The 13,180-nt window shown below is 43.7% G+C and overlaps 1 protein-coding gene across 15 annotated transcripts in view; it reads left to right on the top strand.

The window, feature by feature from the left end:
- KAT6B (lysine acetyltransferase 6B) overlaps nt 1–11,335 on the top strand; it is an 86,374-nt gene extending 75,039 nt beyond the window's left edge. For all 15 annotated transcript variants that reach the window (XM_083615440.1, XM_083615450.1, XM_083615445.1 and 12 more), the window contains 3 exons: nt 627–932; nt 2,457–2,757; nt 7,434–11,335. In XM_083615440.1, coding sequence (XP_083471566.1) covers nt 627–932; nt 2,457–2,757; nt 7,434–9,913 — 3,087 coding nt within the window. In that variant the 3' untranslated portion in view covers nt 9,914–11,335. The remainder of the gene's footprint in view (nt 1–626; nt 933–2,456; nt 2,758–7,433) is intronic.
- The last annotated feature ends 1,845 nt before the right edge of the window (nt 11,336–13,180 follow it).

Below are 13,180 nucleotides of genomic sequence, written 5' to 3'. Positions count from 1 at the left end.
GAAGGGGAATAATCAAAATTAAACTCAATATTCTGTTCCTTGTTTCACAAATGGTGCTGAGCTATAAAAATAGGACATTTCAAGAAGTAAAATAGTATAAGCTTGTGGACTCCAGTACTATCTATTTGGGAAAAAATGCTTGAGAGAGAGACTTTGTAAACCTTGGAATTTGGAATGTGGGTATAAAGCCTGAAAAACCTGAAAGATCAATGTGGAATAGTTTTTATTCTGCCCCCTACCCCCTTCTAAAGTGTTGTTACATTCATGGACTGGAGCCAGTTGGGTACAGTGATCAAAGGCTTATTGTATCAATCAATTATTTTGTGTTTATGAAGTTGTTCAAAGTGATCCATGTCAGAGGGCTTGTAATGTAGTGCTAGAAGAACTAAAATCAATTTGTTGCTTCATTAATAGTGTTAAATATCTCATGAAACGCAGTCTTTTGGGATTTATTATCCAGTTTTAGAAAAACCACTAGGATGAATTGGCCTAGATGCTGTTGCTTGGGTAGCTTTCAGCACTAATCAGGGTTGACTTATTGTAACTTTTTTTTTAAAGCTGAACTAAAAGAATAACAGCTAAGCACTGTTTCGGTGACCCATTATTTTAACCTCTCTGCCCCTCAGGCTGAGCGACTGATGGAACAAGCAAGCTGCTGGGAAAAGGAAGAGCAAGAGCTGTTCTCCACGAGAGCTAATAGGCAATTGCCTGCAAAAGTGCAATCTAAAAACAAGTATCTGCGACCTCCAGAGAATATAACAGTATTAGCAGAGCGAGGGCAGTCCACTGATCTACCAAAAGAAAGCAGTGGGGAGGAAGAGGAGGAGGAGGAGGAAGAAGAGGAGGAGGAAGAAGAGGAGGATGTGGATGGGCATCGTCAAAATTCTCCTCCAAGGCTGGCAAAACCTCAGATGCTTGCTGTGAAGAGAAAGGTCAGTTGTTTTTTAAATTGGGGTAGACTCCACTGTTACAATGACAGTCCAAAGACTCTTAACAGGACTTTGCACGGCATGGACTTCATAGGAACGCATATGTTTTAAATAAGTAACTAAATCTCTTTGCAATAATCTATTTCACAGAAGACAAAGCACGCCCAGCAGCTTGAGTTGAGAATAAAACAGAAATGTAGTCTGACCATTCTTTAGATCCAACATTTTTATTCTGTAATCTGATTCTGAATACCCATTTCACAGAAGCCGAGCTGATTAATTTCTCCAGATCAGCCCTAAATTCCTTTCTCTACTAGAGGGGCCAGTTCAAGGAGTCCTGCTAGCACAATTCAAGGAGTCCTGCTAGCTTCCCTCCTGCATGCAGCCTGAGCACCCCCTAAATCCACTTACGAGGGCTGGAGGAGAGGAGATTGTTCCATCTGACAAGCAGACGTGCTTGCACTAATTAAGCAATCATAATAGTGCAACATTGAACTCCACCTGAGGTCTTTCAGATCTGATTTTGGGGCTGGAAGCATTTACATTTCCCTTTCTGTCTTAAATGCCTTTCCTGTATGTTGTCTTAATAATTTTCGTTCCATTTAGACTTTTACCAATAAAATCAAGAGCTGTATAAAAATATTGCCCTCTGCTGGTTGCCTGTAGTGTTAATTGTAATTATTGCCATTCAAATACCATATATTTGGTTTTTTGAAGGTTCAGTATGCTAGTCTATGGCATAGTAGAATTCAGGAGCACAAAAATAGGAGGTTAGGTATTAGCATTAGGATGTTTCTTATGTGTCTCACCCCAGTCCTAAATTAGCCCTGTCTGAAGAAGTACCTTCTAGTCTTGGCCATGTTCCCTCTTTTTTTTGCTAGCTAAAACATCGACGTGCATAGTCACACCTTTTGCATTGGGCATTAACACAAAGATAACTACCCTTTGGTCTCTTGCTCTCACACAGTAACAGTTTATAATCCTAAATTAATTCAATATCCACTAAACTGTAAACTTCGAAATAGCAAAATAACTGTCTTTAGCATAGCTTTAGCTGGCTTTCAATATTTACAGTATTTAGAGAAACTTCACTGTGAATATTCAGGTTACATTTCTGTGTAATCTAAATTGTATGTGCAGCTAGAGTTCAATAGATTATAAATACGCATTGAGGCAACTGGTATTGTTTTGGCACCAGCAGGTGGTGTTGCCTTAGTCCACATTGTTCTTCACTGTGGTATATACTGGTATCGGTGTTCTTATTCAGTAAAGTGTTTGGTGGAGATGTTAGCATTTCACAGCAGCTCCCAAAGCACTTTAGAGCTGTTTTTGAGTGAATAACAGAGATTGAGATTTAAATGTTGTAAAGAGGAATGTATGTAGAAGAGTTAGCTGGAACAGAGCCATGACATTTGAACTGTCATGTAGGCTGGACTGCCCATGAGTATACATCACAAAACTTGTTTGGTTTAGCAGAAAGGATGTTGGTTCTTTGCCCAACTTTCACATTTTTAACATTATTTTTAGAGACCTTTCATCTTGAAAAAGAAAAGGGGTCGTAAACGCAGAAAGATTAATAGCAGTGTTACAACGGAGACAATTTCTGAAACCACAGAAGTTTTGGATGAGCCCTTTGATAACTTGGAAGAAGAGCAGCCCATGACACAGCTGGAGCCCACTTGTGAGATAGATGGGGAAGACGATGAATCTAAACCTGGGATTCCAGAAGCGTTCCAGTGTCAGTCTGAGGAGAAGGAAGAAAATGAGCTGGAAGAGGAGGAGCAGGAGAAAGACAATCACTGTTACCAAAATGATACTCCATGCAGAGGTGAGTGCAAAATAGATTTTGTCTGCAGTTCTGTATACGTAGAACTGGAAGCAAACCCCAATGAATTCAGTGGGACTTCCTTCTGAATAAACATGCATAGGATTGAATCTTCAATTGTCTTTCACAGGCTGTTTTCACATCAGTTCAAAGGATAGCTTTGGTACCATTTGTTAACATATACTTTGCAGCTTCTTATTTAAACTGTGAAGCCCTTTTGACAAGTGACACTTGGTCCTGTGTCTTGCTTTTATTGAAATGCTGGATAGCTTCTTACATTTTCTTTCTCCCCTTTCCTTAAACTGCAATTTAGCCATTTTAATCTGTAAGGTTCCTTTTCATATTCTGTAACCAACGCCTTTGAAATTTCTTTCAAATTGAAGAATGCTTGGTCCTGCCACTGTAGAATAAAAGAGTTTTCCTTCAGTGGATGAGAGGTTGGAATATTCTCTCCTCCACTGGGTAGGGCTGGCCGACCATAATTTATATCATCTTCCAGTTATCCCAGTGTTCACTAGGAGGGCTTGTCTCTTGTGCTTTTGCTCCCAATGCACAACAGTGGAGTGGGCTGCTTTCTTCTGCTTTCTTTTTGGCCTTCCTTTGGCCCGTTCCCTTACTTTCCCCAGACCTGTTAGTTGGCAGGGAAGGAGGGAGACCAATGTGCAGGGGAGCAGAAGCTACAAAGCTAGCACAGAGAGAAGCAGCCACATGCCAGCAGTTAGCTCTGAATCAGGTAAAAGGACTGGGTAATCGGGATGCAGCAAGCATGCAAATTGGCTCACATAGAATTGAATGGGCCAGAAACATCAACAGAGGGCTACGTTGAGTCGGAGGAATGTGATGCAGCCATTCTGAAGGACTTCCTGTAGAGGGCCCCCACAAGTTGGTAACTGGCAGTCTTCCTCTTGATTCTAGGGTCTCTGGAGTGTGCTCAAATGACTTGACCCTCTGGTACTGCAGTTTCCTAGCCAGTAGAGTGTCTTCCCTGTAGTTCCTTGTAGTCATAGGCAGTCGGAGTCACCTAGAGAAGCTGCTCCTTCCCCAAGTACAGGCAGCCAAAGATCATGCAGGTTGCAATGCAGGCACGGAGATCTCTCAATGCATAGATGTCCCTAGGATATTGTTAAGTTCAATGGTTGTGTAATACAGTGCATTCCCTGGTCCCCTATTCCACTCCAGACCTTTACAGTAGCTCCTGTAGTCCCACCAGGGAGGACCTCATGTGCAAGGCTGCTTCTACAACTGGAGTGGGGAACCTGTGTCCCTCCAGGTCTACTGGACTCCCATCTCCCATCGTCCCTGACTACAGGCCATACTGGCTGGGGTTGATGGGAGTTGGAGTCCAGCAACATTCAGAGCAACATTTTATTCTACATGCTTGTCTCTCTGCACATGTGAAGGCCTTGATTGGTGAATCAGGTAGCATCTTGCCATGGATTATGCTTTTCAGTTCCCAGAAGATCATGGATATGAGCCTCTCCTTTCAGGAGCCCATTTCAGCACGCAGTCTGTAGTTTGTGGGGAGAGGCTACCCATAGCGACACATTACTACTACTTCAAGCCATAGGCTTATCCTCTCTGCCTTCAGCTACAGCTTTGAGAGCTGTCCCTTTTCTTGAAGTCTATTTTAGCATATATGAGGCAGAATGCTATTGATAGTACATAGATGGAATACTAACCCTCAAAAAACAACATATAACAAGAACAAGTTCCCAAAGATTCTGTTCTTACATTCATATGTTGTGGACTTTTCCAGCAGCACATATGTTTTGAGACAGAATATTTAGAGAAGTCAATGTAATTACTGGTAAAAGAATTGCATTATGCTCCAAATTAGCTCGATTAAATACTCCAGATGGGAAACAATAAAACAATGTTATATAAAGAATATATATGCTAGCAGGAACTGCTTACCAGGCATTGGGAAACTGCTCAAGAAATACATGTTGAACTGCAGTACCGAATGTTGGGGTGCTGCCTCTCAATTGCAGTGTTTAGGTAATCAAAATAAAGAACATTTTTACAATGTGGCAAAGTTTTGTTCACTGTACAGTATAAGCACAAATGCCTGATACCTTCCAGCAGCTTAAGTTTACAGCTGGCTGGGGCCAATGGGAGCTTCCACCCAGAACAACTGGAGGGTGCCAAGTCAGAGAAGGCTGCTCCAACTTACCAGGGCTACAACATATTGGATGTTTTCCCCATTGAGATAAACTATGCGTAGAAACAAGCAAGGGCGTGTATGACGAGCGGGCATCCCATGCTCTGGTGCCTGATCTCTGTACTCATGGCAAAACAAACTTCCACACCTCACTTAATAATGCAGTGCTGTTCATTATTTTTCCCATAGGGAAATTGTATTTAAAAAAGAAAAATGTCACACATGAAGAAACCTTTGGGTTCCATGACTTGGTGATGGATGTGCCAATATTTAGTTCTATAGCCCTAGGTTTCTGCACTCAAATTTGTTGAAGGGTTCCTGTTCAAAGCTCATAGTTCAACTTCAGCTGAATAACATTGCTTAGCTTTGGATGATAAAATGTCAAGTGATTTAGATGTATCTTTTAAAAAAAGATGTTTCTAAGAAGCAAACACTTGTTTTTTTCCTAAAACCAGACAGCTTTGTGAATTTTTGCAAAATGATCCATTCTCCTTCCTTGTGTTTGTCAAGTGCATGCGGATATGTCTACTGCTAGCATAGATTAAAGTGAAAGGTTTCAACTGAGGTGTTGTACAGTTTAATTCCTAGTTTAGTTTGTCCTCTGAATGTTGGATCTAATAAGAAGACGCTGAGGTTTGTTCTATATTGCATGGTTGCTACAATTTGCTGGCATTTAGAAAGCACTTCAGCTGAGTGTGGCGAACCCCCCTTAACTACCGTATTGGTCCGAATATAAGCCACACTTTCCCCCCAAATTCCAACCGTGAAAAGTGCGGCTTATATTCGCGACGTTACGCTGCCGGCCAAGTGGCGTGGCTCCCCCACCCCAGGAAAGCTGCGCGGGGCAATGGCGCCCAGCCTGCCCGCCACTCCCAAGCCTCCCCCAAGCTACCGAATTTTAAAGGTGCGGTTTATATTCGGGCCAATAAGGTAACTACTGCTCAATTTTTGGTTAAACTCTGGTACTTAAGATATTTAGGAGGGAAAGCAGAGAAAATGATTTCATTTTACAGAACAAACTTGGTGAGACAAAATATGTGTCAGGAGGTAGAAATCTTTCAAGAAACAGTTAACTCATTTATATAAATTACATTCAATGGATGGTACAGGCTTCTAAACAAGGAGTTCATCCAATGCTGATGTTTCTTTATCTTCCATTTTCCAACATGTATTCTGTGCTCAAAAGTAGAATGTGACTCTATGTCACAAAGAGGTGCCAGCTTGTGAGGGTGATTGGGGGGACAGTGTTGTGCATGGCACAATGTCCTGACGTCAGGAGGAGCTGGGGCAGAGCCAAATGTGGTGGCCAGGCAGCTTCAATGGCCAGCGGCTCATCCTCTGACTCCTCCTGGTGCTTCCACCAGCAAGATGCTGCTTCTCCCTCCTTCCCCCTTGTGAAAGGAGGAGAAGGAGCTGGCCACCAGTGCCACACTCAGATCTGTGCTCTTCCTCCTCTGCTGAGCTGGCGTGACATGCATACATACATACATACATTGAGCTACCTGCTTAGAGATGTTTTACAGCAGTTTTTCAGTATATTTGAAGATGGCAATTCAGATCTGCTTCTCATGTTTTCATTTCTGACTGCTTTCTTAAGACAAATGTCAAGGAGGGTGTTCATTATCCTTGCAGTTTAGGAGTATTCAAACTTGACTAGGATTAGGGCAGACATGTACTTCATAAACTTCAAAGGAGTTGGTTGGCCAGATATGTAGGTCAGAAATACATCTGACCAATTACAAGTATAAATGATATTCGTGTTTTAAATGTCTTAAGAATGTGCATTCAGTGATGAAAAACAGACACTTGCCAAATAAAATAGTCCTAGTTTATTACATCTGTGAGAAACAGCACAAAGCAATCTTCATGTGATCTTCCTTGCAATATAAAATTATTTGGCTGGATTTGATCACTATACAGGATAACAAATGTGACTTTGCATAAATGAGACCAATAAGCCTACATTAAAAAATACCTCCTCTGTTTTTGTAATCTGAACCTCTCTTCCATTGTAGCTTCCCTTTTTAAAAATTTCATCTGTTTCAGTGTAAAATTTCTAAAACCAAGAAAAACAAAATTGGATAGAGGTGGATAAAATGTGCATTTGTACAAGTAGCAAATGAATTATACGCCCTTCACCAGCAACGTGCACTTACATCAACTGACTGTAGTGCAAGAGTCTAGAATGAGATAAATGTTCCTTAGCTATCCCTGTGTGTGCATGCATCAATAAAAGCAACATATATTTCCATGTTTAGTTAATAGTAATAAAGGTAAACGTTTACCTTTTTTTTTTAACCTAATAGTAATGTTCGTGCCCTGCTTTTCTGTTTAAATAATAACCAAAAGTGGGTGGTGTGCAAACATGTTGCTGTCAGAGATAGTTAGAATAAGATGGTTAGTGGTATATATTTTCTTTGACTAGGGTTTTGTAAAGCAGTTAAGAATAACGTGATAAACTTACTGTCTTCTCTCTCTCCCCCCACACACCCCGTCCCCATTTCTCCTTATCCCATAGCTAATGCAGAAGAGGATGTAGCCGTCCTGGAAGATGATGATAAAGACAATCCTGAACCTGTGCTGTGTAAACAAGGATGGCCTAAAGGCGTGAAGCAATGTCCATCCAAATGGAGACAAAACAAAGAGAGAAAACCAGGTTTTAAACTTAATTTGTACACTCCACCTGAGACTCCTATGGAGCCTGACTATCAGGCCTTGGGAGAGGAATTGAAAGAGATAGCTGAAAACAACGCATGCCAGGCGTCTGCTGTTACGGAGGAGGTTAAGAACACTGAAACCATTCTTCCACAAGAGGACGAAGTGAGAGATGCGGTTTCTGAGTATCTGGAGCTACCCAAGACAGAACAAGCAGAAAACGATTTAGCAGAAGTAGAAGAAAACAACATAGTAGAAGAAATGGAAAGTGTGGATAATCAAGATAAAGACCTGCAAGAGGAAACGGAAATGGATAAAGATGAGCCTGAGCATTTAGAAGAGCAAGAGGAGGAGGAAGAAGAAGAGGAGGAGGAGGAACAATCTCGCAATGAGGATCATGATGCTGATGATGAGGATGAGAGTCACATGGGTCCAACGGAAGTGGAAACTCAGGAGGAAGTACCAGCAGAAGCTCTCAAAGATGTACTTGGGAATCAGGAGCCTTTTTTAGACTCAAGTGAACAGAGTGGTAAATCAAACCAGGAAGACTTAATGGACTGTGGCGTTGACCTTGCAGCCGAATGTGACAGCGAGCACAAAGAGCTTCCTGCTATTCCAGATCCTGTGCCTGAGTCGGGTAATGAAAATACAGAAAATAAAAACCAAACTGACCGTAATGAGCTGAATTCTGCATTCAAGGACACAAATGCTGAAACCATGGAGATAGACTCTGAGACAGTGGAGGCAGTGAAGTCTCTAACACAGGAAACAACAGAACAGGAAGATGCATTCCAGGATTGTGTAGAGACTCAAGAGGCATGTCGAAGCCTGCAGACTTACGCCAATACTGACCAAAGCCCACAGATGACCACACTGGATGACTGCCAGCAGTCTGATCACAGTAGCCCTGTCTCATCCGTCCAGTCCCATCCCAGCCAGTCAGTTCGTTCTGTTAATAGTCCAAATGTGCCTCCATTAGAAACCAGTTATGCTCAAATCAGCCCCGATCAAAGTGCGATCTCTGTGCCCTCTTTGCAGAACATGGAAACCAGTCCCATGATGGACGTTCCTTCTGTTTCCGACCATTCACAGCAAGTCGTTGATAGTGGATTTAGCGACCTGGGTAGCATTGAGAGCACAACCGAAAACTATGAAAACCCAAGCAGCTATGACTCTACAATGGGCAACAGCATATGTGGGAACAACAACTCGCAAAACAGCTGTTCGTACAGCAACCTCACGTCTAGCAACATGACTCAGAGTAGTTGTGCGGTGACCCAACAGATGTCTAACGTGAATGGAAGCTGTAGCATGATGCAGAACGCCAGCATCAACTCTCCCCCTCCTTGCAATGTGAAGTCACCTCAGGGCTGCGTTGTCGAAAGGCCCCCGAGCAGCAACCAGCAGCTTCCGCAGTGCAGCATGGCTGCTAACTTCAGCCCACCTATGCAGTTAAATGAAATCGCAGAGACTGGCAATGCCAACCTTGGCTTGTATGAAAGAATGGGTCAGAGTGAGTTTGCAGCAGGGCATTACCCACAACCGTCGGCCACCTTCAGCCTTGCCAAATTGCAACAGTTAACCAACACACTTATGGACCATTCGTTGCCTTACAGCCACTCAGCTGCTGTCACTTCCTATGCAAATAGTGCCTCTTTGTCTACTCCTCTCAGTAGCACAGGACTCGTTCAGCTTTCTCAGTCTCCTCATCCAGTTCCAGGGGGAGGCCAGGTCCAGACCACGATGACTCCGCCCCCTAACCTCACTCCGCCTCCCATGAATTTGCCGCCACCCCTCTTGCAGCGCAACATGGCCACATCCAATATTGGCCTGTCCCATGCCCAAAGACTGCAAACGCAGATGCCTGGCAAGGGCCATGTTTCGGTTAGGACTAAGTCGGCCGCTTTGCCGTCGGCTGCAGCGGCAGCAGCTCACCAGCCGCAGATTTATGGGCGATCCTCGCAGACAGTGACCATGCAAGGGCCTGCACGCACCTTAACCATGCAGCGTGGCATGAACATGAGTGTGAACTTGATGCCAGCTCCGGCTTACAATGTCAGTTCCGTAAACATGAACATGAACCCCCTTAACGCTATGAATGGGTTTAGTATGTCCCAGCCGATGATGAATGGAGCCTATCATGCAAACCATGGTTATATGAATCAAACAGCCCAGTACCCAATGCAGATGCAAATGGGAATGATGGGAAGCCAGCCATATGCCCAGCAGTCAATGCAGACTAACCCCCACAGCAACATGATGTATACCCCGCCAGCACACCATGGTTACATGAATAGCGGCATGTCTAAACAGTCTCTGAATAGCTCTTACATGCGTAGGTAGGATCTGGGGGGAGCGGGGAGGGGAGACGGTTGGTGTACCAAACTGGCATGCTAGGATTTGACTGGCACAAAAATATGTCCTTTTGGAGAATACGATTTCAAAACCAGCAATTGGTGTGAATGCAAAAACATTTGTAGGCACCATAAAAAAAAAAACTGTATGCAGCGAAAGGCCTTATATAAATGTGTTCTCGTTTTATTTGTTTTGTAATTTTGCTTTGTTTGCTCTTTTTTTTTTTTTTGGCGTAACTGAAGTTCTGTGATGATGAAGAACTTCGTCATTGTACTGCAAACACGCGAAACAAGCTGATGGTTCACAGCCATGTTTTATGTGCCTGCTCCCATTTGAAATGTGGATCATAGTTTTGGAGTATATCTGATGTCGTGCTGGACTGTGAGCTTTCCTCCTGTTCTGTCCTTCCCCTCCCCATCTCCTCCACCATGTAAATGCCTTTTTGCATTGCATTCATGGACTATTTTGTTCCTCAAGGTGACACTTTCGCATGCCGCTAATGTCTTTGTTAGTGACAGTGCGTTTCGTAGTACTGTACAAGTGTTGTGCTTAACAGTAAGCCATTTCTTAATTTGTGATTCCCGCCCCCCCTCCTTGATTAGGTTACCCCAGTTTAAGGGGTTTAAAAAATTATATTTTTGTTAATTATATTTTTTAAATCTTGTTTTAAAAAAGCTGTGAAAGTTATTCCAGTATTGAGTCAAACATTTTAAGTGCAACCCACTGGGAAATTCTCGCGTGTCAGCTGTGCTCTTGCACAAATATGGTTAATTTCTATGGGTCTGGCACAGGAGAGAGTGCCCTGATGGATTGCATCCTTGATTGGTAAATATTTGATGTAAAAGTGAGCCCTGTTTTTGTTCTGGTGGCAGATCCCCTCTGGAGTAGGGGGAAAAGGCAGCTTACTGTTTTTTGTTTTTTTTTTTAATAACAAACCTTATTGATTAAAGCATATCAGTGTTTATCAAGTTTTTGAAACATTTTCATATATGTCCAGATACTTGGCAGGATTAAAAAAAAAGTGAATTTGGTGTAAAGTTGCTATTTTATGGAAATGCCTCTAACTTTACATTTTCATTCCATCTGTAGATTTTTCTATCTTTATAAAATATTGGAGTTATTTTTTAAGAAAAGTAAATAGAGCAGTAGCGTGTGAATAGAACAAATGAAGCTTCAAGAGCGCATGTATAAAAACAAAAAAACACCAGAAGGTATTTGTGTCTGTTTATATGGCTTCCTTTTTTTGTAGCCTTTGTACCTGTACAGAGTGACTGTAAGGGCCAAAAAGTGGCTTGATTCATGTATAAAACTAGACCCAGTGACACTATTTATGTTACCTTTTTAGCCAGTCACTTAAATAAAGCAAAGACAAGCTGTACATTTTAACATAAAATAAATTATGATGAGCCATTTTTAGCCTCTTGTGCTCTTGTCTGCCATGCGTAGAGACCAATGAGCCACATTGTCAATTCTTCTTGGTTGCAGGGTGCGGCTCACAAGACAGGGGAATCCTGCAAGCATCCTTGTTTTTGGAAGCCGTCTGTTGTTTTGTCGCTATATCTCTCGATGCCTAATGTTGCCCACTGCAAGGAAAGTGAAGAGTTTTAAAATCTGAATTGACCAGAATATTTTATTAAACATCATAGACTGCAGTAGAAAGCTTGAGTGATTGTCAACAGTTGTGCTGGTCATGTGTTAGTAGAGGGGAAGGAGAAGTGGAAGATTCAGTCTCCCCCTCCCCCCCCCAAGAAAAAACTTATATTTGGTTCAATTGTATATTCCACTCCTGGATCACTTGGGAAATGTTCATGCATCTTTGCATTCATGCATTCCCTCATTCGGCTAGAAATACTCATCTGCTTTTGCAGGCATATTGCCTTACAAGGGAAAGAGTGATTTAAAAAATAATGCACTTTTCTTAAGTGTATCTGACATGTCCGGTAAGGAGTCTGGAACACGGTACCCTAGGAGGCCCGAGTCTGATCTGCAGATCCATGGGGAACCAGCCTCGCATGTCAAGATCCCAGTGTATCCGTCATCATAGGTTGCTCCATAACAGCTGTGAACTTTTCCCAGATGGTTTACAGGGATGGTTCCTTGAGTCCACTGGATTGACTGCAATCCCAACAGGTTGAGGTTATGTGTGCCCTTTTAATGGTGAAGTGTATTGTTCCTCTGTGGACCTGACAGTATCTCTGCTGATAATGGAGTCCAGGCCTGCCCTCCTCCTCTGCTTCCGAACCCTGGAGTTGGTATCTCCACACCGCTTTCAACCATGCCCTGTCCACTTCGTTTGTAGCCAATGCTGTGGCAGAAATGCAAGCTAGCTGTGCTGGTCTTGGGGGGTTACCGTGCGGCATGGTCCGAGTCCAGTCCGAGGTCGAGGGTGTGGTATGGAGGGTGTCCGTCAAGGCTGAAGCGGGGTCCAAGGCAAGGAGTCGGGTGAGGTCAGGAACTCTGGCAGAAGAGCAGGACAGGGTGCCGGCAGGAACAGGTTACCAACAATGTTGCTCCCGCAACCTGGGACTGGGCTGGCTGGCTTTTATCTGCCCTGAGGCATAGGGCGGTCCCGGTCCACAGGTGACTCGCCTCTCTTGGCCTGGAGGCAAGCACTCCTCCTGCGAGAACGTAGTTCCCTCCGCCTCTCTGCCCTGAGTCTCTGCAGCTCAGGAGAGGCTGGAGGGTTACTGGACCCAGGAGTAACCTCACCTTCCCCTGACGGGGCTGAGAGTGGAGCACCTGCAGGCAATGGGTCCTCGATCACCTCCGGAGCCAGAGCAGATTCAGCTGGTGTCTGCTCCCGAGGATCCGGCACAGGTGAGGGCCCTTCAGATTCAAGCCCCGGCCCCGGCTCAGCCGGTCCTGGAGGTGGGGACTCCTGTGCAGGCTGGGATTCCTCAGGTTCAGCCTCTGAATGCGATTCCCAGGCCATCACACTAGCCTTGAGCGGTGTGGTGTCTCCTGATTGTTAAAAATTGAATCGATGCTTACAAAGATTTTAAACACGACTCGAAAAGCCCAGCAGAACTGGCAGCCGTGTCAAGTAAGTGAAATGGTTTTGTGTTCCTTTCCTCTATGGCTCAGCAGTTTCGTGGGACCTGTGCCTAGTTGTAGTAATGGCAGGATACACAAAGCAAGTAGGCCACAGCTGGTTTATGCAGCTTCCAGAGAATTGTCTCAAGATAGCAGCGCCTTTGTTCTCCCCGTCTCCCTTGTTCCAACCATTTGCTAAACCTGAGAGGTTTGGAAGGGGGG

This window comes from Podarcis filfolensis (assembly GCF_964270895.1).
Source record: "Podarcis filfolensis genome assembly, chromosome: 5".
Classification (NCBI taxonomy): Eukaryota; Metazoa; Chordata; class Lepidosauria; order Squamata; family Lacertidae; genus Podarcis; species Podarcis filfolensis.
The sequence above is the reverse complement of the archived record's forward strand: the minus strand, read 5'-3'. Positions and strand labels throughout refer to the sequence as shown.